General features: G+C 50.7%; 1 protein-coding gene and 1 non-coding gene across 2 annotated transcripts; both read right to left on the bottom strand.

Moving 5' to 3' along the window:
• Positions 1-5,206: 5,206 nt before the first annotated feature.
• TRNAK-CUU (transfer RNA lysine (anticodon CUU)) lies at positions 5,207-5,279 on the bottom strand. Its single transcript has one exon. It is a non-coding gene; the product is annotated as a tRNA-Lys (tRNA).
• A 2,891-nt stretch (positions 5,280-8,170) lies between these two features.
• LOC142821600 (uncharacterized) lies at positions 8,171-27,564 on the bottom strand. Its single transcript, XM_075913077.1, has 9 exons — positions 26,575-27,564; positions 23,164-23,259; positions 22,391-22,621; positions 22,058-22,080; positions 21,258-21,370; positions 20,652-20,711; positions 18,540-18,740; positions 14,235-14,348; positions 8,171-13,938 (listed from the first exon to the last, which is right to left on the bottom strand). Exons 1-9 carry the CDS (start codon positions 26,944-26,946, stop codon positions 12,779-12,781), a joined length of 2,370 nt encoding a protein of 789 aa, XP_075769192.1. The 5' UTR covers positions 26,947-27,564; the 3' UTR covers positions 8,171-12,778.
• Between the last annotated feature and the right edge of the window lie 12 nt (positions 27,565-27,576).

The raw sequence follows: 27,576 nt of genomic DNA, 5'->3' as shown, positions 1-27,576 counted from the left end.
CACCCAGCTCTGCCCCTTCTGAAAATGGCAGGTGTTGTCTTCACAGTGAGGGAGAGGTGGGAAGGATCCTGAAGTAACCTCTTGGGTCACAGCTGCTGTAACATGTGATAGTGAGAAAAATGACTAAGCAGTTGTCATGTGAAGATTGAGGCCACCTTTTCTGACTGGGAATTGAACCCAGACGACAGCAACAAGAGTGCTATATCCTAACCACTAGATCACCAGGGATACATGAAATATGCTTCTTTGCTCACCTACACTAGCCTTTTGCCAGCCATTTTCTGTCCACTTCAGGATGGGGGGACCATTGTCCCTTGTCCAGAGGGACAAGAACAGACAAACAGAACATCAAAGCAACCAGACTGGGCCATGCCAGTTGTCCAACTAGCCTAGAATCCTGTCTCAGGACAGCAGCCAATTTCAATCCTCAGGACAGACAGTTATTAAGTGATCCTTCCCATCTCCCATTCCCAGCTTCTAGAATACACCAGCTAGGGACACCTGCCCTGTCCATCCTGGTTAAATGCCATTGATTGACTTTTCCTGCATTAAATTATCCAGTTTTGTTTTGGGCCTTCTTGCAGATTTCAGTTTTGCAACATTCTCTGGCAAGGAGTTCCACTGGGTGCAAAAAAGCTTCCTTTTGGTCTATTTTTAACTTGGTTTCTTATCAGTTTCATTCTGTCACCCTGGTTCTTTAGTAGGAGAAAAAATAATTTCTGCACCCCTGTCATCATCACATAAACCCCTTTCTCATCGCCACTTGCTTGTCCCTTTCCCAAGCTGAGAAGAAGAAGTTCCATGAGCTCCTGGGAGCTGCTTACCAAAGAAGAGGCATTTCCAGCAGAGAAAATGTCAAGCCCAATCCCCCTACACAAAGCCCCAGGAAATACCAGTGGAGATTGGGAAAGCTCCCTCTTGGGCACAAAGGCAGCACTTTTCCAATGGAGCTAATTCTGCCCCACCTGCACCCTGCCTCCAGTGTTCCTGGCACTGCCTGGCCGAGGAGGGCTAGTGTCCAGCAGCTCTCTGCCTCAGTGTGGCTGGCTTTTGGGGAGAGCAACTAGGAAGTGGGGGGGGGGGGGGGGGGGCTAGTGCAGCCACTTAGCCCCTGGCTGGCTCTGCCAGTAAAAGAACAATGATGATCTCCCTGAACACTGGAGAATGTGGGCATTGATCGCACTACCTCTCACATGCAAAGCGAGCGCTCTACCCCTTGAGCTAATTCCCCTGCTGTGTTAAGTTTGGCCTTCTTGGAGGCTCTTCCCTTCTCCACGGGGACGTCTGTCATCTAGGTCAGTTAGTCCTGGGAAAGGAGAAGTCTCCAAAAAGGCCATAAGGGCAATTCTTAGCAAGGAGACTCCCTGCAGCAAAGCCATGGGGGGGCAGCAGCGGGGTATGGTCTCTGTGCTGACCCCTGCTCTGCAGCCTGTCCCACCTGGCCATTGTCATGGACTCTCTGTGAGGTCATCACTTCCCAACCTCCTTTAGCCAATAAGATGCGGTGCTGCAAAAGGCCCTTGTGATGTCACTGCCACACCCACCGCTGCCCTCCAGGGCTAATGTCCTGTCCCAGGCAGCCCCTTTGCATGGCTGAGCTGCTCCCAGGGGTGAAAGTGACACATTTCTCACAGGGACTGTTCTATTGGGCACCACCCCTTAGGCAGAGGGAGGCTCAAGGCAGGAAGTTGGGGGAGGGGTTGTGATAGGACAGTATCTCTAAGAAATTAAAATGTGGAGTGTGGGAGGCTCAGGGCAGGGATTTGGGGAGTGTGTGAGAGTGGGGGGGGGGGGGGCTCAGGGCAGGGGTGAGGATGTGGAAGGGTAAAGAAGTCTGGGCACATGCAGCCTTTGTTACCCACCTGGGTTGGCTGGCAGCTGACACTCTGTTCATCGTTTCCCTTCTGCTGCTTCATCTCTTAGGGTGCCTCTAGCTGCCCCATGCTGAGAGCCAGGCCCAAGCAGGAAAGAGGTGGCTGGGCCCTCTTGGCATCAGGGTCCCACCCCCATCTTCTTCCCGCCATCGGCAGCCACAGCCCCTGTCAGCCGCTGGGTCAGCCCAGGAAGGGGGGCAAGAAATGGGGCCAAGTAGCGAGTCAGGCTGTGAGGGGCAGGCAAAGCTCATCTTGCCTTGCAGGGCCACCAGCAACAGCATCTCTCTTGTGCGCTGCTGTGGAGCAAAGCATCCCTGATGCAGAACCAGTGCCATCAATGTACTCACTGCAGCTGCTGAAGTAGTTTAGGGAGGAGTGCATTAGTGTGAAGAGTTAAGAGTCCCTGGTTCAGTCCTAGTCCTTGGTGGAAATCTTGGTGGTGCGCCTGTGGCTGAGCCCTTGTGTGGGTCTATCTATACTAGTAGTGCCCGTGGGTGCCATGGTGCCTGCTGGGCCATTTATGTGTGCCTGACGAGTGACTGAGGCAGGCCCGCCCCCAGGTGCATAGAGCAAGTGCTGAGCTGGCCCTGGGCACATGGTGTATGGGTGTGGTGCTGGCCCTGGGTGCATGGCACAGGGGTCATGCCAGCCCTGGGGGTGTGGTGCATGGGTGGCACTGGCCCTGGGCGCATGATGTAAGGGTGGCTTTTCCCCTGGGTGTGGGCGTGGCCCTGCCCCTGGCCGCTGGGCAGCTCCAAAAGGTTGGGGACCACTGGTCTAGACTGTGTTGTTATTTCTAGCAAAGAATGCAAAGTAGAGAAAGTAGAGACACCAGAGTTGCAAATGAAGCAGGGATTTAAATAGCATGTGCTTCATTTGCATACTCTCACCCATGTGCTGTTTTGAAAGTGAAAGGGCGTCTGGGGCTGCTAGTTCAAGCCCCTTAGTTTGAACTAACATGATTCTTCATTTTTTGCCCTCTGTGCCACCCCCCGACCAACATACCCCAATCCCCCCCCAACCTGTCCCCAACACACCCCTTTCCCACTTTCCTCTCCCCCTTTCCCTACTGGTAACACAAACAGGACTTTTCTCTATTGAAAGAACAAACTTTCTGGGGAATGTGGGGAATGTAGAACTGGGGAGGGGCTGGGGAAAGAACCTGGGAGGAGGGTGGAGGCTGGGGAGAAAAGGGAGGTGGGGCTCAGGGCTAAGGCTAGGACTGACACCTTCCTCTAGTGATCCCACTGTCGTAAGTCAGGGGCCTCCTCAATGGTGGGGGGTGGCTCCAGGGGGAGAAGCTGGTACAAGGGAATTTGAGCTGCTGGGCCACTGAAGCAGGCCACCAGCAGCAGCCCTCTATGCAGGACACACATGCTCCAGGCCTCCCGGTCATATTGAGTCTCCCCACGTGGCTTGGGCTCAGAGCCTGCCTCCCACCTGGTGCCTTGAGGTAGCCACTGCAGCAGCAGGAATTTGGGCATCAGGTCCCCTGCTTTTCAGGAAAGGAAGACAGGTGACAAGGCCCTTTTTAGCCACTGGATCTGTGCAGGCTGGAGCTTCCTACCAGTTCTCTGCCCTGCTTCCTGCAAAGCTCCCATTTTTGCTTCGTTTTGCTTCCCTGTCCATAGCAGGCAGCTAAAGGAAGGGAAGTCACCACACCAAACATCCCAATGGGGCTTGAACCCACAACCTTAGTGTTATCAGCACCACACTCTAACCAACTGAGCTAGTCAGGATGTCTCTGCAGCTGCCGAGGGCTTTTCTCTGATGGGGCCACTAGTGACTCACTGTGATGTGGGCTGGCTCGTCCAGCTGGTTTGAGGTTTGGTCAAGGTGGCTGGCGGTCGACATGGTGCACTGAGACCCAGGGTAAAAAGGCAGCCAGAATCTCTAGCTGCCAGCATCTTGCCTCCCAGCTTCTTCCCTGTCAGCAGCAGCCGCAGCCCCTTTCAGCCACTGGGTCAGCCCGGGAAGGGAGGCAGGAATGGGGCCTCAGATTGCAGGATTCAGAGTCCTGAGCGCTGCCCTTGACACCATGGGACCTGAACCAACCACTCCTCACTCAACTGGGCCAAACTGGTGCCCCAGGTCATGCCCACTGGGACCTGCTTTACTTGTTTTCCTTCTGACTTCTTCTCCTGGGCTGCAAGGAGCATCCCTGGGATTCCCTGGGACAGGCACAGGACTCTGCCTCCCCACAGTCAGCCCCACCCCAAAGGCTTTGGCAGAACGGAGGGGAGGGGCTCTGCTCACCCCACTGAATCCCACAGAGGTGCTGAGCTCGTGCCCTGCCCCCCTCAGCTTGGCTTCCCTCCTCTGCCCCATTCCTGCCTCATTTCCTCTTTGGGCCAGTCACACAAGGGAGACAGTGGGAAGAGCCAACCCCATACACCAGCCTCCAAGGGCAGGGGAGGCCAAGCCACAAGCCTCCAGCCTGACCCATCTGGCTTCCCCAGGCTGGCACCAAGGGGCATTCTCAGCTGATGTCACTCCCCTGTCCCATTGGATTCGGGCTCATCTCAGGCACAGGCCTGGCAGCAGGAGCTGCACTTACCTGGCCACCAAGGGGAGCTGCAAGAAAAGACGATGCTGTGTTTCTACCTGGCTTTGAACTAGAGACCTTTTGTATGTTAGGTAACCATAATGGCCACTATACCACAGAAACACACATTGGTGGGGGTAGGACTTGGCTGACTGTTCTGTTTCCTCCTTTGTCACGTGGGGAGTTGGGCTCATCCCAGGTACAGGCTGGTCAGCAGCAGCTTTACTACCTGGGCACCCAGGGGAGCAGCAATAAGAGGAAAACCTGTGTTTCGGCCTGGTTTTGAACCAGGGACCTTTTGCATGTTAAACAAATGTGATAACCAGTACACCACAGAAACATAACTCAATAGGGGTGGAACTTGGCTGACTGTTCTGTTCCTGGCTCTTTCCAACACCCTGTTCTGCAGGGGAGGGGAATGCACCTTGTGAACACTCCACCTCTTGTTCTCAGGGAAGCCACTAACCCGAGCTGCCAGCTCCTCATTTCCTCACCAGCCCCTTGAGATTTCTAGCTCAAAGCTGGAGCTGCTGTGGAAGGAGGTGAAGCTACAGAAGCTGACAGGGACAATCAGCAGGCAGGAGGTTATTTTTTCTCCTCCCTGGGTTGATGTGGCTAGAACTGAGGAGAAGAAAATCCTCTTCCCTTCTCCTCAGAAGATGGAAATTGCAGTTTGTTCTCTCTCTGGTTCTCCTAAAGCTGAACCCCAGGACTACACTTTTTCTTTCTAAAAACCTGAGGAAAGCGAATTGTTCGCAAACTGAGAATGTGACTTGAAGAAGGGTATCGCCCAGCATAGGGCTTGAACCCATGACCTTGAGATTAAGAGTCTCATGCTCTACCAACTGAGCTAGCCAGGCTGGGTGCCAAAAAGCCTTCTCACACCCCATTACAGGGCATCAGGAGCCAAGTGTTCGCCACTGCCTGACAAGTCTTTTTTTTGCCCTCAGTGACCAAGAGTCTTGGTGCCAGCCTGGGGAAGAGAGATGAGTGAGGCCAGGAACCTATTGGAGTATTGGAGAACCTTGTGGAATATTTGTCCAAGTTTAAGTCCATCAGAAAATGGATTTATAGGTGTTTCTGTGGCGTAGTGGTTCTCACATTTGCCTAACACACAGGCTATGTGTACACTGGAGGGCTCTTGCTCAAGAATGGCTGTTCTTGTACAAGAATCCTCAGAGCATCCATACCACCCACCTACTCTTGCACAAGGAGATTAACAGTACGGCGTCAGAAGACAGGGCTTCTTGTGCAACAGCTATGCTCTTTTCTGACAAGTGTAAGCCCTTCCAGTTCCTGTGCTTTGACTTCCTTTTCCACAGGCTCCCCAGAGAGAATTTTGTGCCTCCTGATGGATGTCTGACACACCCGGAGCTCAGTCTCTGGTTTGGATGGGCCCTGGAACTTATAATCTGGCTGTTTTCATGTGTGGTTCCAGCAGCAGCAAGACTCCAACTCTTGCCCCCATGGCGCTAACAGGTGCCCACCTCTAATGCTCATCTAAATGGGTCTTTATAGTCCCTTTCAGTGCATTTTTCTCCTCAGCAGCACACAAGAGAGAAGCTGTTGCCAGCGGCCCTGCAAGGCAAGATGAGCTTTTCCTGCCTTCCTCAGACTGACTTGCTACTTGGCCCCATTCCTGCCCCCCTTCCTGGCCTGACCATGTGGTTGAAAGGGGCTGCGGCTGCTGCTGACAGGGAAGAAGCTGGGAGGCAAGGTGCTGGCAGAAAGAGATTCCAGCTGCCTCTTTGCCCTGGGTCTCAGTGCGCCATGCCGGCCACCAGGCACCTTGACCAAACCTCAAAGCATCTGGACTAGCCAGCCCACATCACAGTGAGTCACTAGTGACCCTGCCAGGGAAGAGCCCTTAGCAGCTGCAGAGATGTCCCTGCATCTTCCTGAGATGCCCCCCTGAAAAGGCCACTTACAAGCTAGGTTTCTGTAGGCTGGTGAGCGCAGTTGGTTAGCGTGTGGTGTTAATAACACCAAGGTTGTGGTTTCAAGCCCCATACTAGCCACAGGGCTGTTTGGTTTGGTGACTTGCCCTTGTTTAGCTGCCTGTTATGGACAGGGAAGCAGAAACAAGAGAAGGCTGAGAGCTTTGCAAGTAGGCCAGAGAACTGGTGGGAGGATGCTTCAGCCTGCACCGACCCAGTGGCTAAAACGGCCTTGGCCTGGCCTGCTTTCTCCAGTAGCAGGGAAACTCTTCTCTTCCCTCCATTGTTCCCAATGGGGTGACTTGATGTCCAAATTCCTGCTGCCACAGTGGCTATCCCAAGGCACCCTGCAGGGAGGAGGCACCCAAGCCAGAGAAAGGTTCAATATTTCCAGGTGGCCTGGAGCATGTACTAGGCACATAGTGCTGCTGCCTACTGTTTGGTTGTCTGCTTCAGTGGCCTGGCAACTGGCCCTCCCCAACCCAAACTCAATCTCGCTCCAGTTACCTCTGAGCCTGCAGCTGCCCCTGCTCCTCTGGCTTCTTCCCCTGGAGCCATTCCATGGCTGCTGAGGCCCCCGCCCATGAAGCAGTGGGGCCACCAGAGGCAGGCTCCAGTTCCAGCCCCATCTTTGAGCCTCACCTCTCCACCAGCCTCCCACTCCCTCCCAGGTTCTTTACCCAGCCCCTCCCCACTTCTACATTCCCCACATGAAAACCACAGTTCATTGTTTCAGCAGGGAAAAGTCAAGTTTGTTTTACCGGCAAGGGCAGGGGGAGAGAAAAGTGGGGGGGAGAGAGGCACAGAGGGCAATGTAGAGGCCCCTTGTGGGGATGCCCAGGGGAGAGTCTCACAGGTGTCCTTATCTGAAACTCTCCTCCAGAGCCTCTTGGAGATACAAGCCCCCAATGGGCTCCTGGTGGCATCATGGGCACCGAGTTCTTCGGTGGCCCCAGCCCAGGTAGGGCAGCTGCTGCATAGAAGAAAGTGGCTCGGGGAGGGAATACCTGAATGGCCCAGTGGGGGTTGGTGAGTTTTGGCTCGTTCGCACCAACCCAGTCAGTGGACTGTTTCCCTGCGCTTAGGGCTCTGATTTGGGACCCAGTGGAGAAAGAGGGCCTGGGTCCCGCTATCTCCAACCCAGGGGCCGACCCCTTTGCTAGCCCACGCTAAGAGTTCCCTGTCATTGGTCTTGAGCTGAGAAGGCTGTGCACTGGTGAACTAGAGACACTTACCTGTGGACTTGAGCCAAGAAGGCTGTGCACTTGCTAAGTAAGGACATGTCTTGCGGGACCTTAGCCTGGAAGGCTGCGTTTCTGTTGATCCAAACCCCTCACTGGGGGAGCCCCAGCCTGGAGAAGGCAAGGCTTGTGTTAATCAAGGACTCTACCCATAGACCTCAGCCCAGATGCTGATACTTCTGTTAAGGGGCTGGGTTTCATTAATAAAAGGGTCTCTGCTGGACAATTGGAAACAGGATATTAGGATTTGTTTTTCAGGGATTCCAGGACACAGCTTGGGCTCAGCCCAACTGTGTGACAGGGTACCCACACGGAGGGAATGTGAGACACACAATCTCTGTATTGGTACAAAAACGTTAGCTCATGTGGCCGGAGTGAGGCTCAGGGGATTTGGATTGTGGGAAGGGATATAGGGTTGGGGCAAAGAGTTGGAGAACAAAGGTGTGAGGTCTGGCTCTGGGGTGGTGCTGGGGATGAGCCTCAGGGATGAGGTTTGCAGTGTGGAGGGTTGAGGGCAGGGTTCCCTCAGGCTGAAGCCCACCCACCTCCAAAGCAGAGCCACGCAGTGACTACTCAACTGCTCCAGGGTGGGCTGTGCGGCAGACAGGGCTTATTCTAGCAGTCCTGGACAGTGGCAGGGCCAGAGCCAGAGCCAGAATGGGGGCCTGCTTCAGCTGTAGCTGTGTTGTGGGTACTGCATACTTTGACAGACTTGGCCAGGGTCTGAGCCGCAGCAGCATCACAGGCAGTGAGGGCTTCAGCAGCCCCGGCCCAGAGCCATGTGGTGGGAGGGCTCACTCCAGCAGCTGCTCCAGCAGCCAAAGCCAAGGACCCAGAGTGGTGAAGGACTGGCTGCTCTAGAGACTGGGGCCATGTGGTAGAGGTCTGGTTCCAACTCCACTTCATTAAAGATCTCCACCTTGGGATCTCAAAGGTAAATCTGCAGGTTATCTGAGGGATAAAATAGATGGCAGATGACTAGAGAAATGTTCTGCGCCCTGTTCATATTTAACAGCCTAAATCATGTCAAGGAGAACAATTCTCTCTGACCCTCAATATTCTTGTCATTTGTGAAGGCATCAATCACATCAATAATGTTGATGGTGCCAATGATTATTTTTGTCCCCGTGGAAGTTATTTCTCTCACTCTCACACACCCACGTGCACTGTGTAGAGGCAACTAAAACTTTAATGCTGTTGATTATCTTCTATTGATGCTAAATCAATATGCAATTGATGACATATTAAAGGGACTTTTCTATGACTGATGGGTCTAAAGCATGCAGATACTATAAGAAATATAATCTATAATTAGATTGTGTCCTATATACAGTGAAGTAATGTGGGCTGAAGAAAAAGAGCTGGATAAAGTTTTCTGGTGATATCCCTAAATTCATCTTCTGAATGTCATTAACTTGCAGCTGCAGAATGAGCTTTAGAGTCAATGGCTAGGGATGGTGCATTCATTTTTTATCCTTTACAAATTACTAGATTAGACTGGGAGGAAAGTGCAGGGGTTCGGATGAAGGGGACACTGCAGAAGTTAGGGGCACAAGGCAGGGTTGGTGGCAAAGGGTGCACAGGATGGGGGTGCAGAAGATGGGGAGCTCATGGATGCAGGAAAAATAGAGCAAGGCTGGGTGGGAATGAGACTGGGTGCCAAGCTGGTACGTTTTCAGGGTGCATGCGTGCAGGGTCACGCACCTTGCTAATTATCCTTTGGTTTAGTATATTTGTTCCATAATTTAAATTGCATATGTGTGTGTGTGTGTGTGTGTGTGTGTAAAACTCATTAACTTGTGGGTGCCATGTAGGCACACATCTGAACAAGTGCACAGGATGTCACTCTTTGTGCACAAGAAAAAACTCACTCTACTCATGGATGGAAAATCTTAGGACTACTGGTTGAAGGCTCTAGCTGGGGCTGTGATCTTAAAGATGGAGGGGACTGACATGTAGGCCACTGAAAGGCTACATCAAGGAGAAAAGACTCCCACGAGCTCTCCCTGCCCCAGCACACGTGTTACTGTGAAGGGGGAGGAGGGAGACCCACCTCTCCCTGCCATGGTAACTCTGGGCCTGGGGCCATGGGATAGCCAACTGTCCTCTGGCTACAGCAGGACTGGGCTGGGGTTGAGACCAGTGGGTAGAGGTCTCTCTCCCCACCAAAGCCCTATAAGCTCATATGGCATTTAATAGGCTGAGGCACAGCCACCTAGCCACATAGCTTACAGGGAACTCAGGTTCTAGGTTTCTTCCCACTGTAGGTTCTCCAATGGCTAACAAGAGTTGAGCTCTGACTGAAGCTTTCCCCACAGTCAGAGCAGCTGAATAGTTCTCTCTCGTCTGTAGGTTGTCTTATGTTTAACACACACGTGGACAAGGGGGAATCTAGTAGATATAGTGTACTTAGATTTCCAAAAAGCCTTGACAGGGTACATCACAAAAGGCTCTTGTGGAAATTAGGTTATCATGGGATAATTGGGAAGATCCTTCCATGGATTGAGAACTGGTTAAAAGACAGGAAACAAAGGGTAGGAATAAACGGTAAATTTTCAGAATAGAGAAGTGTAACTAGTGGTGTTCCCCCAGAGTCAGTCCTAGGACCAATCCTATTCAACTTATTAATAAATGATTTAGAGAAAGGGGTGAGAAGTGAGGTAGCCAGGTTGCGGACGTTACTAAACTGTTCAAGATAGTCAAGACCAAAGCAGGCTATGAAGAACTTCAAAAAAAGATCTCACCAAACTGAGTGACTGGACAACAAAATGGCAAATGAAATTTAATGTGGATAAGTGTAAAGTTATGCACATTGGAAAAAATAAACCCAACTACACATACAATATAATGAGGGCTAATTTAGCTACAACTAATCAGGAAAGAGATCTTGGAGTTATTGTGGATAGTTCTCTGAAAATGACCTCAGTGTGCAGCGGCAGTCAAAAAACCAAATAGGATGCTAGGAATTATTAAAAAAGGGACAGAAAATAAGATGAATATCTTACCGCCCGTATATAAATCTACAGCACGCTCACATCTTGAATACTGTGAACAGATGTGGTCTCCTTACCTCAAAAAAGATATTTTGGCATTAAAATTGCTCTTTTCTGAACTACTAAAATGATTAGGGATTTGGAATGGGTCCCATATGAGGAGAGGCTAAAGAGACTGAGACTTTTCAGTTCAGAAAGAAGGGACTGAGGGGGATATGATAGAGGTGTATAAAATCATGAGTGCTGGGGAAAGGATGAATAAAGAAAAACTATTTACTTGTTCCCATAATATAAGAACTAGAGGACACCAAATGAAATTAGTGGGTAGCAGGTTTAAAACTAACACTGGTCTACACTTTTTTAAGAAGTCGTCTGCTTCAGAGATAAAATGTGCTATTTATTATGTATTTTGATGTGCTAAATTCAATAATGACAATTAAAACAACTGATTGGCTACTGTTTCCAAGATATTTAAGTTTTTACATTTTATGTCTATGTATATTGTGTAGATAGTAGCATTTTAATCATAAATTGTAAACCTAGGTCTTTTCATGTGTTTATGTTTGCTTTACATGATAATATTTCACCTGTCCTGTTTATGTAACACTTTAAAAATCAGCAAAAGGGTTATAGCAATAAAATGTATTATGAAACAAAAAGCAAAAAACTATTATGTACATAGTTTAGTCCTATTCAGTGTCTACGCGGCGTTTCTTGGCTTGTCTATTGTATTCATTAATTGGAGCATCTCTTGTCACTGTCCAGCAATAGTCTGCAAGCATTGATGGGCTCCATTTGCCCTAATAGCGTTTCTCCATTGTTGCAATGTCCTGGTGAAATCGCTTGCCGTGCTCGTTGCTCACTGCTCCGCAGTTCAGTGGAAAAAAATCTAACTGAGAGTGCAAAAAATGTATCTTTGGTGACATGTTGCAACCAAGGCTTTTGTATGCCTTGAGGAGGTTTTCCACCAACAACCTGTAGTTGTCTGCCTTGTTGTTTCTGAGAAAATTTATTGCCATTAACTGGAAGGTTTTCCTTGCCATGCAGTGCATGGTCAAATGCACCATCTCGAAGAAGTTCACGAATCTGAGGACCAACAAAGACACCTTCCTTTATCTTAGCTTCACTTAACCTTGAAAATTTTCTACGGAGGTACTTGAAAGTTTGTGTATCCAGTCTGCAGACCAAGCAAGAGAGCAACATCCTTCAAATCGCCACAAAGCTGCCACTGATGTTGGTCATAGTTTATGCACCTCAAAAGTTGTTTCATGTTGTCATAGGTTTCCTTCATATGGACTACATGACCAACAGGAAATGATGGCAAAACATTGCCATTATGCGGCCAAACATCCATGACTTCTAGGAATAACATGATGAAATTCATATCATGTATGACGCAATACCAGCTTCAGATTGCATCATTCATTGTTTTGCCTAAAAAGCAAGTACTGTCCAAACCCAGTCATAGATTTATTCATAGATCCAGTCAAAGGTGTATTTTAGTCATTTCTGGTTTAAATTGAGATCCCTTCCCTTTATAACTCACTTATCCTCCGCCATTCACAAGTCAAAGGTCGTATATACTGACCCAATAGCATATCTTGAAAACTAGAGCCAATCAACAATTTTAAGCATCATTTTCGTTCTGTGACCCAGAATTAGTAAAGTTTGACTACAGTTATTTCAGAAGCATTTTGGCTGTAAAGCAGTGTAATAATAGAAAGTTCTTCTTCACACAGCACAGTCAACCTGTGGAACTCCTTGCCAGAGGAGGCTGTGAAGGCTAGGACTGTAACAGAGGTTAAAAAAGAGCTACATAAAATCATGGAGATTAGGTCCCCCATAAAAGGATATTAGCGAGGGGGTAAGGAATGGTGCCCCTCGCTCTCTGTTTGTCAAAGGCTGGAGAAGGATGGCAGGAGAAAAATTGCTTGAGCATGATCTTCGGTCCACTGCCTCAGGGGCATCTGGTACTGGCCACTGTTGGAAGACAGGATACTAGGCTAGATGGACCTTCGGTCTGACTCAGTATGGCCGTTCTTATGTTAATGTTTGACCTGTGTTTGAAACCTTTTCTGCAATCAGAGCTGTTATGAGGCAACTCTCTTGTATGTTTTATCTGATGGTTAGTAAGGCAGGAGCACCGACTATTGCTTTCCCTGCAGTCAGAGCACGTGAAGGGTAGCTCTCATGTGTGGGTTCTCCTATGTCTAACAAGGTGTGAGCTTCTACTGAAGTTTTTCCCACAGTCAGAGCAAGTAAAAGGTTTCTCTCCTGTGTGGGTTGTTCTATGTCTAACAAGCACTGACTTCTGACTGAAGCATCTCCCGCAGTCAAAGCAATTGAAAGGTTTCTCTCCTGTGTGAGTTCTCCTATGGAGAACTAGGTCTGATCTCCCGATAAAGCTTTTCCCACAGTCAGAGCAATTGAAAGGTTTCTCTCCTGTGTGTCTCCTCCTATGTGTAACAAGGTTTGACCTCTTCCTGAAGCTTTTCCCACAGTCAGAGCAATTGAAAGGTTTCTCCCCTGTGTGGATCCTCCTATGGATAACAAGCTCTGAATTCTCATTGAAGCTTTTCCCGCAGTCAGAGCAATTGAAAGGTTTCTCTCCCGTGTGGGTTTTCCTATGTCTAACAAGGTGTTCACTTCTACTGAAGCTTTTCCTACACTCAGAGCAATTGAAAGGTTTGTCTCCTGAGTGGGTCCTCCTATGGTTAACAAAGCATGAATTCTGACGGAAGCTTTTCCCACAGTCAGAGCAGTTGAAGGGTTTCTCCCCTGTACAGGCTCTCCTATGTGTAACAAGGTGTGAGCTGCTCAGAAAGCTTTTCCCACAGTCAGAGTAATTGAAAGTTTTCTCTCCTGTGTGGGTTCTCCTATGTCTAACAAGGTGTTCACTTCTACTGAAGCTTTTCCCACAGTCAGAGCAGTTATGGGGTGTCTCTCTTATATGTAGTATCTGATGGTTCGTAAAGTGCAAGTGCTGACTGAAGCTTTTCCCAGAGTCGGAGCACTTGAATGGCTTCTCTCCTGTGTGGGCTCTTTGATGTTCAATAGGAGTTTCACAGTCACTACAAGTGCAGGGTGACTGTCGATCGGGGATTTTCTGTTGAATGGTTTCTGTGTTTGTTTTCTCTCCTCTGCTCCTGTGACTTGATTTATCCTGTCCCCCTCCTGGATGGTTTCCATGCTGCCTTTCTGGGCTATGCTGACTCTCACAAGTCTCTCCCTGCTCACGTATCTGGGAAACATGCCCTTCAGGTCTTCCCAGTAACATCCCACATGGAGACACTTGCTCCGATCCCTCCTGCTGCACAAGATCATGGTTCTCAGTCAGCATCCCATCACCTGTTGGGATAGAGAAATAATCCAGACAGGAGTTATTCTCTATGATGAGCTGAAAGAAAACTCTGAAAGAGGAATAGAAAAGGGGACACACGCTCAAATAATGATTGCATTATCATGAGCTGAGTTCACCCTCCTTCTTCAGAACTCTTCCACAGAAGAGAAAACCCAGTCTTTCCTCATCCACCACACTCTGGCTCAAGTTGAAGACAGGCTGAAGAGTCAGACAGACTTCATGAAAACAAACAAGTAACACCTGTTATAAGTTAGTTTCTGAGGCAATTTAACTGATTGCTCACCTGTGTGGATGCCACTGATGATCTCCCCTTCCTCACAGCTCTGGTGATCTGGGACCTGCAACTCCTCCTCTCGCTCCACCCAGGAGATCACATGAGCTTCAGAGAGTGGAAATCCTGTTGGAGAGTAAGTAATCAAGTGCTGATCTTGTTCATTAAGGTCTCTGCCATTACTGCTTCCAGAGCCAGGATCTGAGTCACCCATCCAGAGAGGCCCCTTTCCTCACCTTGCAGAGACTGGGATCTGGCTGGTACAAGAGCCAAGGACACACACACAACTGCAGTAAAGGCGCATCCCCTCCCCCCACCTTGAGAATGGCCCAGCTCTTTCCCCAGGAGAGCTGAGCACTCTGCTGCACTCTCTAGGGTACAACTCAGTCCCCCTCAAAGCCCATTCCATCCTCCTCATCCCCAGTATCTCAGGGCAGGACAGGGACACACTGCTCAGAAGGGGAGCCCTAGGGAGGGCTGGCAGGTCTGACACCAAAGCCCCCAGACAGGGCTCAGACTGTAGCGGCCACATGCCAGGTCACTAGGACTTGGAGAGGAAGGACTAGCTCTAGCTCCCCAAGGCTCTGTCCACAAAGCTCCTGGCAGGTGGGCTGGGCTCCCCCTGCTCTTTGGCTCAGATGTTCTACTTGGACCAGAAGAAGGCCCAAGATAGATATTGGGATAGAGAGTATGCTTATTAAGTTTGCAGATGATACCAAACTGGGTGGGGTTGCAAATTCTTTGGAGGATAGGGACATAATTCAAAATGACCTTAGCAAGTTAGAGAAATGGTCAGAGGTAAACAGGATGAGGTTTAATAAAGAGAAATGCAAAGTGCTCCACTTAGGAAGGAACAATCAGTTCCATACATACAAGATGGGAAGCGACTGTCTAGGAAGGAGCATGGCAGAAAGGGATCTAGGGGTCATAGTGGACCACAAGTTGAATATGAGTTAACAGTGTGATGCTGTTGCAAAAAAAAGCAAATATGATTCTAGGTTGTATCAACAGGTGTGTTGTAAGCAAAACTCGTGAAGTCATTCTGCCGCTCTACCCTGCACTAGTTAGGCCTCAGCTGGAGTACTGTGTCCAGTTCTGGGCACCACATTTCAAGAAAGATGTGGAGAAATTGGAAAGGGTACAGAGAAGAGTGACAAGAATGATTAAAGGTTTAGAGAACATGACCTATGAAGCCAGGCTTCATGAACTGGGCTTGTTTAGTTTGGAAAAAAGAAGATTAAGGGGGGGACATGATAGCGGTTTTCAAATATCTAAAAGGGTGTCACAAGGAGGAAGGAGAAAATTTGTTCCTCTTGGTTTCTGAGGACAGGACAAGGAGTAATGGGCTTAAAGTGCAGCAGGGGAGGTTTAGATTGGACATTAGGAAAAAATTCCTAACTGTCAGGGTGGTCAAATATTGGAATAAATTGCCAAGGGAGGTGGTGGAATCTCCCTCTCTGGAGATATTTAAGAACAGCTTAGATAGACATCTGTCAGGGATGGTGTAGACCAGGCATGTCCAAAGTCCGGCCCGTGGGCCAATTGTGGCCCGGTTTCTGGTTTAATACGGCCCCCCAGATAATTTGGCAATATCTATCTTTTATGGCCCCCAACGAATCCATATGTATTGAGATGAATACACTGTAAAATCTCAGTTAATGTCAGTTGGTCTAAATCAGTTATAAATATATTTGGACACAACATGTATACTTGGTGTTATGTTCCTGTTCATATTTTTTGCACTTAAAAGTTGACAGACAACCTTTATTACCAATAATATGTAATGTACTTTACAATGTTCCTGACATATATTTCAGCTTCCTGGATTTTTTTTTTCATCTGGCCTTCAGATATGAAAGGCAGAGTGATTTAACACCTGTTTAGATTTGTCATCCATGTGACGAAATGAAAAGTATGCCGTTTGCAATAAACTTTGCATAAAATAGTTAATTTGCATTTAATTTTAATGGTTCAAAGAATGTCAGGCAAAATGGTCGGCCCTCACGCATGTTCACTTCATCAAATCTGGCCCTCTTTGAAAAAAGTTTGGACACCCCTGGTGTAGACGGTGCTTGGTCCTGCCTTGAGGGCGGGGGGCTGGACTCGATGACCTCTTGAGTTCCCTTCCAGTCCTATTATTCTATGATTCTAAGGCAGAGGAAGTTGCCTGAGCAGCTAAGTGAATCCTTGGCAGGCTGCTTCAGGCCCTGCCTATGCTCTTGAGCCCTGATCCCAACTACCTGTGTCTGGGTGAGCCCTGCTAGCTGCCCACAACAGCTGCCGTTCCCGTGGCTGCCCAGGGTGGCGCTAGGCTTCTCCAGCAACCAGCCAGGGTAAAGCTGGGCCATGATGCTTCTCTGATGCTTGTGGCTGTTACTCAGCTCCTCGTCTGTAGCCTTGGTACTACTCTGCCAGCAGCAGCCTTTGTGTGGTTTCCCAGCCTCCCTCTTCCGGTGAGCCTGGCCTTTGATTTCGGGCCGCTCCAGGGAGACACAGAATCTACCACATTTGCACCTTGTGAGCGCCTTCCCCTCAGCTTTGCTTCCACCCCTTCTTGGACCTGCATTTAGTGTTTGGAAGAGCCACCTGTGATATGACCATGGAGATCATTGTGCTACCAGTGTTACACAATCGCAAGAAAGCTTGTGCGAAGCATGCTGTGTGCCGAGTCAATGGGAAAATTCTGATCTGATTACTAGGATTATCTTGTTTATGTCCATTATTTTTTAACTAAAACAAGCCAGGCTTTGGCAGAATGGTGGAGCACTGCTATCAACTAACCAAGAAATCACATTCCTGAGCAGGAGGAGGGCAATCAACACCGCTCTCTGCAGGAACTGCAAACACAGTCCTACCAAATAGCTCACTGACCCTTGTGCACATGAACGGGATGAGGGGATAATGGATATGGATGTTTTGTTCAAACAAACAGGGAGAAGGCCAAGGGGGATAGCAACACATTGAATGCAACATTAATTTTGTTTGTGTCAATGTGAGAAAAGAAGTCACAGAAGGGGCATGTTGATACTGGCTGAGGGGCAGTGTTCTAGCTGCTGACTGAGCTGGTATCATTATTGGGTTGGAACAAGTCTCACTATACCTGTGTCTGAGGAGCTGGGACGCTAGCACCCTGCTCCTTTCACAATAAACCTGGCCGAGTGCCTTAGCCTCCGAATGGAGCATGGGTCTTTCTTAGCAGTAACCCTGTGGTGTGCTGCATGGATAAGCTGCACGCTCTGACAGTGCTGCTGACATCAAGGCTCCAGAAAGAGCCACCCACCCTGAACAGCTGTAACGATGCTCTGTGGTGCTAGCAGCAATTCTTAAGGCACTGCAGTCGCTATGGGAAGCAAAATTATCAAACCCAGCAGCACCTGGGAACTCTGGTGTAAATCAGGACCCCACTGTGCTATCGGGATGCTCATATGGAGCTAAGCATCACCCCTCTTTAGTGTAGGTATCCTTCCCAGCCCTGAGAAACAAGGACACACTATAATAGCTATTACAGAGAGAGGCGACCGCACACAGAGAGTCTAAGGGACTTGATCAAGGTCACACAGGAAGTCTATGACAGAGGCAGAGAACTGAACACAGGTCTCCTGATCATGAAGCCAGACATTCACACAGGAAAAAAAAGTTCCTACCTGAAGATATAAAAAGACAAGACAGGTGACCTGATTTATCTCCACTGCACATAGAGGCAAGTGAGCCCCAGAGAGAATGAAGCTGAACTTTTGAAAGGAAACCCAACCTGTGCCTGAAATGCAAGGAGAGCTCTGCTCACGTTTCTCTACTACAGAGCTACCTCAGACAAAATACTCGCAGAGCATCAACTGCCTCATCCATCCTCCCTCAGCGCCAGCATCCAGCCCCTCCCACTGACAAATACCAGCATGTCACAGAGATTAGCTACAGGCAGGGAAGGACTCTGGGAACCGTACCCTCCTTCCAATCGCTGAGCACACTGCCGCACGGGGACCCTGAAGCCCCTAACAGCAGTCAGATCAAGACCTCTGGTACCTGCTGTTCCTGCCTGAGCCCTTCCACTCACACGTCTGGTCAAAATACAAGATGGGCAAGATAGCGGGGGAAGCGCAGCGAAACCTTAGGTGTGGGAAGAGCCATTGTTATATCCTTGAACCTGCCTTCCCTGGGAGGGAGCATGGAGGGGACAGTCTTTCACACAAGAGCCAGGATTATTATGGCAGATAGTCCTGACATTGGGGGCAGAGGCAATGAATAACCCTGAACCAAACACAACCCAGATGCTCCAGAGCCCACCTAGCTGCTGTTACCCAAGGGGACAGGAATCCTTACTCAGCCAGTTCACAGCCTCATAATTCTTCTGCATCACATCCCTGTAGAGGGCTCTCTGGCCCGGGTCCAGCAGAGCCCATTCCTCCTCAGAGAAGTACACAGCCACCTCCTCGAAGCTCACAGGCTCCGCCACGGCCAATTCCTGTCCCTGGCTCCTCAGGCCAGAGACTGAGCTGGAGACAAACATGGGTGTTCTGCAGCCTGGTAGGGGGAGAAGGGGCATTGGAGACATTTCAGAAGAGGCTTTAACCCTTTCCACACCCCCATTCTTCCCAGACTCTGTCCGTGGTGAGACACATGCTAGACTCTGCCATTGTGGGTAAAAGTTTTAGTCTAGATATTCCAGAAACAGAAGTTAGATCCCAAATCCATATTCATTTCTCTCTCTACCTGGCGTGAGTTACAACATTACTCCGTCTGCAACAATGGGATTTAGTTCTCAGCACCCAGTGTTTCTGATAACAAGCCACATATTCATCTGCCTGAACATGGACATAGACCAAATGCAGGCTGCTGTATTTAAAACCCTTAGTCTTCATTCATAGATTTGCAGCATAAACTTTGCTCTCTCATCTGACAGAGACGTTATAAACCCTTTCCACAACAGAGTCAGTGAAGGTAACACCACCATTCAGATGCTTATTATTAAACATGTGTGCTGAGTGTTTGCAGGAAGAGCTCTTAAAATTCATGGATTCATGGGATCAGAAGATATCCTTAGTCATGCAATCCCCCTCTGTGGCACAAGCCATTACACTTAGTCCAGTTACCCAGGCACAAAGCTGTTTCCCCACAGTGTACTTTCAAGAAAGTCCCCCAGTGATTTGAAGACATTAAGAGATGGGAGAATCCACCAGTTCTTTGTTCATTTGTTTCAGTAGCTAATCTGCTTCCCTATCAAACATTTGTGCCTCTTTTCTAGCCTAAAATGGTCTGGCTTGAGCTTTCACTTATTGGCTCTCACTGAGCCGTATCCACCCGATGGGGTGGGCAATACATTTTGATGGGGGCCAAATGGAAAGTGGCTGAGAGCTGCACTCTTCCATGACATTAATGCACAAAATGCAGGGTCTTGGATGGACATTGGGAGAAGAAGGAAGCTTGGGATAATGGTGTGGGATGCAGGACAGGTAGAGGGGTCTAGGAGGGAGTTTGGGTGAAGGAGGCAGGCTGTGATCTAGGACACTGGATTAGCCAACTACTCATTAGATATTTAAAGTAACTTTAATTTAGAGAAATGACTTGGTGGACTAATAAGGGGCTGTGGGTTTCTGACCACTGAGAGCTCTTGCATATATAGCTGCAGGAGGAGGACAGAGTTTGGGTATGCAGAGCAGAGGGCAGGAGTGGGAAGCAGAGATTAGGAGGGGAAGGGAGAGGTTGGGGTGGCAGAGGCAAGCTCTGGATAGGAGACTTATCTGAGTGACTCCTGGCCAGAGCCCAAGCATCGTAGGCAGGCAGGGAGCCTGCCCGACCCTCTCATTGGCTGCAGGGCCATATGCGTGTGTGAATAATTATAATCCAGAGGGGAGGGGGCACGGTGCTTTGTTTCTGGCCAGAAACCAGCCAATGAGATTGTCCTGGGGGTAGAAGCAGCACCTGAAGCCTTCTCCCTTCCCCTCCAGGTTCACAGTCGCTTTCTGAATGACTTGCAGATGGGGAGTGGCATCCGTGGGGTGGATCTGGACCATGGGCTGTATTTTACCCAGGCCTGCACTAGACTTAACAGCCCTTGGAGATCCAGCAGTTTCTTGCCTTGAACAAACTGATACAGTGGAAGCCAGTCAGCTACAAGCCTTTCAGCCTATGCATTGTTTGAAACCAACCCCAGATTGAAACTGACTGAGCAGTGAAATCTGAGCCTGAAGGTGCCGTCCATTGTGTGCTTTAACTTCACCCCTTTAGCATCACAAACTCACAAACCACTGTTTCTCAAAGTGTCCACAGGTCCCTATGCAGCACCCCTGGGGCTCCTCATTGATCAGTGGGTGAGATTTAGGGCTGTGCATGCCATGGTCACTGGGTTTCGTTGGTAACTTCAATGACAATCCCATGAAGATGTTTTCACAGGAATTTTCTCATCATTTAAAGAATCTCCACCTGCAAACTCACCTTGTCTGAAAGCTCCCAGGGATTTTAATCTTCCTCTCTCCAGTGCAGAGGACAGAGTGTCTAGTGGGCGAAGGGATAAGAGAGGTGAGATTCTAGGTTCTCCTCTTTATAACAATGTCCCCACTCTGAACTCTGCATTTCAATTGTATCAGAGACCAGATACACACACACTCAGGTATTTTGTATAAAAGAGTCTGAAACTTTCATTTCCTCTCTCACTCGGGCACCTCCCAGCCATGCATCCAACATCCCTGCAGCCTCACACCCATCCCAGGAGAGAGAAGCTGTGAGATTTACTCTTCCCTCCTCACCCCCTCCCACTTGGTTTCTCATTCACTCACTGCCTCTTATCATATCCTGGAGCGGTGGTGGTGGGACACGTAGCCATCACAGTAACTTTGGCCATTTTGATCTCTAAATGGGAAGTTCAGAGTTTGCAAACCCCTGGCTCTATCTGCAAGCAGGTGGGTCTGTTCGCTCAGTGTCTCTAAGGAGAGCAGAGTGATGTGGCCGTCATTCTCCATGTGGGAATTGAGGCAGGGCAAGGTTGGCTTCAGAGTCCAGATTCAATAGTCTCAGATACTTGAACCCTTCCCTTCCAGGTACCTTTGAACTGCCTCAGAGTCTCCGATAGAGCAATCGTTTTCTGGGAGAAACTGCTGACTTGTTCTTCCAGTTCAGGGGAAATCTCTGGCAGCTGGAACTGCCCCGTCTCACACCTGGACAGAAACAATTCCATGTGATTGTATTTAGTTTACTGCTGATAAGTTCTGGCTAGTAAGTCTCAGCTCTAACAGGCCTGGGGTTAGAATCCTCCAATTCTCCCAGCCTGAGAGCAGGGACAACACATCCCATGGCCGTGCAACCTTCCCCTGAAAGGTCCCATTGCTGTTCTTCACTTCTGGTCTGGGGAGACTGGCTGGAGGACTAAAGGGGAATTGAGTCTCTGCGGCCAACTTACTCCTTGGCCCAGGTGCCGAGGAACAGAAGGTTCCCATGTGAAGGGCTGAAAGAATCTGTCCACTAGGGACTACAGTGAGACACCAGCTCCCCCCTCCCGCGCTCCTTCACACAGGTCTCCAAACAGCCCTCAGGTGGGACAGACTCTTGGTCCCTGCTGCTCTGGGCTGAATGTGCCCAGCAGTGACAGGCCCATGTTCCACCCCACAGTCCTGAAGTAGCCAGTCCCCAGGGAGGTGAGAGCTCTAGGAAACACCTGAGGTCAGACTGTGTCCTGAATGGGGAATTCCAGAGTCTGAAGTGCGAGGATGAGACCCTCAGAATTAAATGAGTCAGAAATATTTGTATCTAACACCTGGCTGTAGAGCCCTGTGGAGATGTGGCTAACATCAGTTCCAAGCCCTTTCCCTGCGCTCTGCAGTGTGAGGAGAGTGAGAGCCACGTACCTACTCAGGGCGCTTCTGACGTCCTAGAAAAAAAGACAGAGAAAAGAATCTCAGCTCCATTGGACACCCACAGGGGACCTCACAGAAAGGATTTTGCAAACATGGGAAGAGGCCCTGCCCTGGCCCCAGGAACATGGATCCCCTGAGCGAATGGGGCTTTGCCATTTCTAATAGCTCTGTGCCTGTAACTCTACAAAAAGCACAAGAGTCACTCACATGGCAGCAATGCGCAAGGTATTATACTGAGATCTGACAGCTGGACCCCAGCACCTGTGATTCAGGAGCCTCCTCTTCCCTGTGTGAGGAGCTGGGACGTTTCTCCCTCAGTCTCACCTGCAGGAATTCACTGGCTGGCTTCTGACACGTCCCCTCCAGCTCACCGATCCACTCACTGAGGCGGGAAATCTGCATGGAGAGGTTCCTGATAGTGTCAGTCTGGAACCTCCCAATCTCCTCATCTAACTTCTCCAGCTGGGCCAGCAGGAGTCGCTCTTGTTCCTCCAGGAACTGCTGCAGCTGCTGAAACTCGGCCACAATCATCTGCCTCTCTGCTTGGGTCCATTTCTGTGTGAAAACAGGGAAAGGGCTGGTGAGGGGCATGGACAGAGCCCAGGGCTCTTTCATGGGGAACAGCGCGCAGCAGCAAGAATTTCTTGGAAAAACCTAAAATGTGTGACATTTGACTCTACTTTGTGGTTACTCGGCAGAGGCGACTCTCCCAGCATCTCCTTTGACCCATGTCCCTCAGTCATGGGCAACATCTTCTGTCATTCATGGGCTCTGGGAATTCAGACCCAGAGCAGCAGGAGGCAGGACTTAGCACCAGCCTGACAGAGATACCCAGAGAGGAAAAAGAAGCAAACATGTTAATGCACGAAGTGAGCAGACAGCCCTTCAGGGGACATTCAGCTCCCTTGGGAAACCCACAAAGGCTGGACACGAACTGATGCTGACATGGATGCTCAGGGCCTGCCTACACATGGATCTCATCCAGCAATCCATGATCCAGGAGAAACACAAACAAGCCCAAGACCACACAGGCGTCTGCCTCCTAACACAGCCCTCCCACTGCCAGTCCCTGCTGGTCCATAGCCACAAGCACTTACCAGATACTCCTGGCTTTTCCCTTCTGCTGTTGTTTTCCTTCTCAGCAGCTTTTCTCTCTCCTTCTTCAGAGTCTTCAAATGAGTCTCCAATTTGTCCTGAGGAAGCAGATGTAAGCACGAGGGCAAACCCCATTAGATGTTGGGAGCCCATTTATCTGCCTTTAAGAGAGTCCCAATTTTGTGGAACTCTGCCCTTGTCCAGCAGGGACTCAGCCCTGGACATGGGTTTGTCCATAGAAAAAGAGACAGGAGAAGACTGAGGGTATGTCTACACAGCAAAGTTAATTTGGAATCACAGCCTGGAGGGAGCCTGCCATGCACCCCGGGCACCCAGAGCCATCCCAGCAAGCTTGTCGCCAGTGTCGTCCAAGGCCAGGGAGGCCTCGACATGTGAGTGCCATCACTGTCCCCTTATGTGGGGGGGGGGGAACCTAGGGACTGCGCGTGTGGTCCTTGCTGACCACAGATCATGCAGCAACCTGTGCATGTGCCACACAGGAGCCCTGGCCTGTTACCCACACGCATGTATGTATGAAGGCACATGACATGCTCCTGACCCCGGGGAGAGACACTGCACAATGCCCTCTCTCCAGAAGCTCCCTCTATGCAGAGGCAGGGCACATCTCCCCTCCTCCCCCCACCACTCCCCCACACAATATACAGCACAGGGGCATGGGTGCAGTCCTGGGCCAGCTCACACTCCCAGGGATAGCAGGACATGATGGTGCGGAGACCTGCCGTCCTCAGCTTGCAGAGCAGGGCAGGGTTTCACCCACTGTGTCCCCAGGGATAACTGAGCAGGTCTCTTGTTTCTCCACAGCTGCACCAGCTGCGAGTGCAGGGCGCAGCACCCCGCCCAGGACAGCCTCCCGCACCCAGGCCAGCAGGATGACCCGGCACCTGGAGGAGTACCACTGGCAGCACCTGGCACTATATGTCAGGCAGGTCTGCTGCCAGGAGCGCTGGGTGGAGGAAGACCTGCAGCTGCAGCAGGAGGGCTTGCAGGAGCTGCTGGAGCAGGGCCGTGCCATCCATGACAACCTGTAGACCCTGGTGCAGAGACTGGTGCTGGCTGCCGCTCCAGCCCCTGTGGCTGCCCCAGCTATCGCTCCTCCTCCCACTCCTGCTTTCCCTCCTGCTTCTTCTTCCTCCCCCCCCCCACCTGTTCCCCCTCCCGCCCTCTCGGGGACGCCAAGGCCCCCCCACACGCAGTGCTGGGAGACAGGAGGGCCGGGAAGACCCCCCAACCCTGAGGTTCTCCTCCCCCTTCTTCCCCTTGCCTTCCCCTTCCAGATCCTTCCTCCCAGGTGTCCCTCTCCCTCCTCCCCTCTCCAGCCTCCTTTCCCAACTCTCACCAGGGTTTCATCCCCCCCAGTTTTGTTAAATAAAGTTTTTGTTCATGAAAATACAGGTATTTTATTGGACATCAGGAAGGGGGGTTAAGGAGGGGTAAGCGGAAGGACATGAGGGAGGAATGAGGCACAAGCCCCCAGTGGGGCAGACCAGGGAGGCTGAGTGCTCCTCAGGGTGGACGCTCTCCCGCAGGGCCTCCTGGATACTGACAGCCCCCCGATGGATGTCCTGGATGGCAGCCTGCAGTAGGTGCAGCCAGGCTGACAGCAACGCATCCACAAGACGCACCCGAGTGCCCAGGGGCTGCTCTGGCTCCATGTTGCAGAGTGCCAGGGTGTCTTGAGTGAGAGCAACCAGAGCACTCTGAGAAACAAATGCTTTGCTGTCCCGCAGCAAGGCAGGAAATCAAGCAGGGACACCTGAGCATTGGCTGCCTGGGGAGGAGGGGAAGGGGGGGGAAGGGGGGTTATGTGTGTGTCCCCTTAAGCACAAGCCTCAGCCTCAGGCAACAGCCACACAAAGATACCCCTGACCTGGTTCCAGCCGGCCTTAAATCCGATTCTGTGTCCACTCAGCGTGGATGCAGTAGTTCAAATTAGCAAAACGCTCATTCAAACTGCATTTTGTGTGTACACACGTTAATTCAAGTTAGCTTAATTCGAATTAACTATTTCGAATTAAGATAACTCAAATTAACGCTGTGGTGTAGACATACTCTGAGGATGCAGGAGGACACCTGCAAAGGTTGAGAACGGATCGGTGGTGGCACCTTCCTAAAGAACGACGCAGGTGGGGATTAGGGAGGTAAAAATGCTTAACAATACTAATCACCACCTTGTCATCTCCAGCCTGATTCTGGCCTGCATATTTCTACCTGCCTCTGGAAATTTCCATTACATGTATCTGACGAAGTGGGTCTTTGCCCATGAAAGCTTATGCTCCTACACTTCAGTTAGTCTATAAGGACTCCATGCCGCTTTTGCAGATTCAGACTAACACGGCTACCCCCGATACTGAATACTAATCATGTAACCGATTACAATTTTATCAATGACAGTATTTTTTACCCTGCTGACAGGCAGGGCTGGTAGTGTAAATAGGCTCTCCTGGTATCGGGGATCTCTGACAAGGTCTGCTGGGGACAGCCACAATAACTGCTGGCCAATAGAAACTCCCAGCAGCTGCCGACTGACAGTAGCTGCCAGAGGCAAGCGGGCACTGCTGGGACAGTGGGAAGTTTAACCAGTAACTGGCACCAATAACCATTAGCTCATCAGTTAACCAGTTTGAACTCTTGCTACAATCCAGTTGAATCCCAGTTCTGCCTGGCATAGACCTGTGCTTCCTGAAACCCTGCTATGGGTGGAGTGAAGGCGCTCGGGGCCCCACACAGCATCCAGTCCAGCAACCTCATCTAGTGCCAGCTGCTGAATCAGAGTTTAACCCCTCATGGAGGAGGCCAGGAGTTCAGCATCTTAGCGGGAAACCTCCTCTCCCTGCTGGGCCTGGGGCTTTATCAAGGCATCTTTCCCTCATAAGGGCCATACTTCATCACTGTTCAGTGATGCTGAGGGGCAGGGAGCTAGGTCCCTACCAGTTAGGGCAGGGACTTTCCCTTGCTGGGTGTTGTGCAGGGCCCAGATGCCACTGCGGGTCTATAAGGCAAATGCCAGATTATTAGTCCTGTTCCTCCAATCAGTAACAGCGTGTAACCTCCTCTTCTCCAGTCCCAAGGCAACTCACTGACGGAGTGGCCTGTTGCTCCTGTGATCTAAACCTCTCTGATTGTTAACTTCCCTTGTGCAAACACCCCTTCTGCCACCAGTGAGGGCTGGGTTTCAGGATTCAGAGCCTCAGAGAAACATTTCCCACATCAGGTACCTGTAAAGACTTGATGTGAGTTGCCACAAAGCCAGAGCATTTACTTTTTACAGCATCACTTGTACCATGAAGGCTTTACAGAGCTGTGCCACACCTGGGCCCGGTAACAGTCAGTGAAATTAGCCTGTAATTAAAACCCAACGTTATTTCCCATCACACTGGACAGCAACTCTGTACCTTGTACTCCTGGGCAGCTTCCTGTATAGGCGCCACCGTTTGATCCCAGGATCTGTCACACACCACACAGATGGGAGTTTGATCCTCTTCACAGAACAGCTTCAGAGCCTCCTGGTGCTTCTCGCACACCCCGTCCCATCTTGCTCTCTGTGCTGCCTGGAAACTCAGGGGCTTGGCTAGTTCCACCACGTTTGCCAGCTGCCGGTTGGGCCGGAGGGGTCCCTGCTGCTCAGTGTCTCTGCACCGATGGCTGAGGGGGGCCTGGCAGGAATTGTGCCCACACTCCAGAGTGACAGGGGCTGTGAAATCCTCCAGACAGACGGGACGCGGCGCTTCCTCCCGGAAACTTTCCAGGGAGCGCTCTGCAGCCATGGCTGCCTCTGGGCTGGGCAGCCACTTCCCTGCGCTCAGCAATGGGGGGGGGGGGGGGGGAGGCACCAGCACTGAGGATACAAAAAAAATCAAAATTAAAAACCAAAAAAGCCCCAAAAGCTTCGCTGCCCCCCTGCCCGCTCCCAGGACTTCCCCTGGGCCCCTCAGCCTCCTGCCCAGCCAGACCCCCGGTCTCTGCGCCCCTCATGCCAGGGCCCCACCTCCCTGTGTTCAAATCCCCCCCCGCACACTCTGCAGCCCCCCCGCCCGGCGGGAGCATCAGACGCGGGAGGGGGGGCGAGGCCCAGCGCCGGACCCACCCGCAGCGCAGGACGGGAAGTCACAGCCCCCCCTCCAGCTCCCTCGCGCTGCGCTGCGGCCTCCCCCGCGCTGGGCCAACCCCGCAGCGAGTAACGGCGCCAACGGCCCCTGTCAACGGCTCCCGCCTCAGAGCGCGCGGCGCGGGGCCCGAGCACGGCCGGAAACGCAGGGACTGGGACGGGCGCGGTTAGACCGCGCATGCGCAGCGGGTCAATAACTCTGATGAGAGCCCAGCGCCAGGGCTTAGCTCAGACCGAGGGGCTCCCCTCAGTGACGTTGTTTGCCCCGCCCCTTGCTCTGAAGCCCGAG

The sequence above is a fragment of the Pelodiscus sinensis genome, chromosome 31 (genome assembly GCF_049634645.1).
Source record: "Pelodiscus sinensis isolate JC-2024 chromosome 31, ASM4963464v1, whole genome shotgun sequence".
NCBI lineage: Eukaryota > Metazoa > Chordata > Testudines > Trionychidae > Pelodiscus > Pelodiscus sinensis.
Note: the sequence above shows the minus strand (reverse complement) of the source record. Positions and strands in the feature narration are given on the sequence as shown.

Bases quoted from the DNA above. Each gene is read 5' to 3' on its own strand.
- LOC142821600 (XM_075913077.1), bottom strand. From the start codon at position 26,946: ATGGCTGCAGAGCGCTCCCTGGAAAGTTTCCGGGAGGAAGCGCCGCGT. The intron at 14,349-18,539 runs GTAAGGATTCCT...ACTCTCCAACAG, and splicing joins TGAGGCTGTGAACTGGCTGA to GATTTCCACTCTCTGAAGCT. The intron at 13,939-14,234 runs GTGAGCAATCAG...CTATCCCAACAG, and splicing joins CATCAGTGGCATCCACACAG to GTGATGGGATGCTGACTGAG.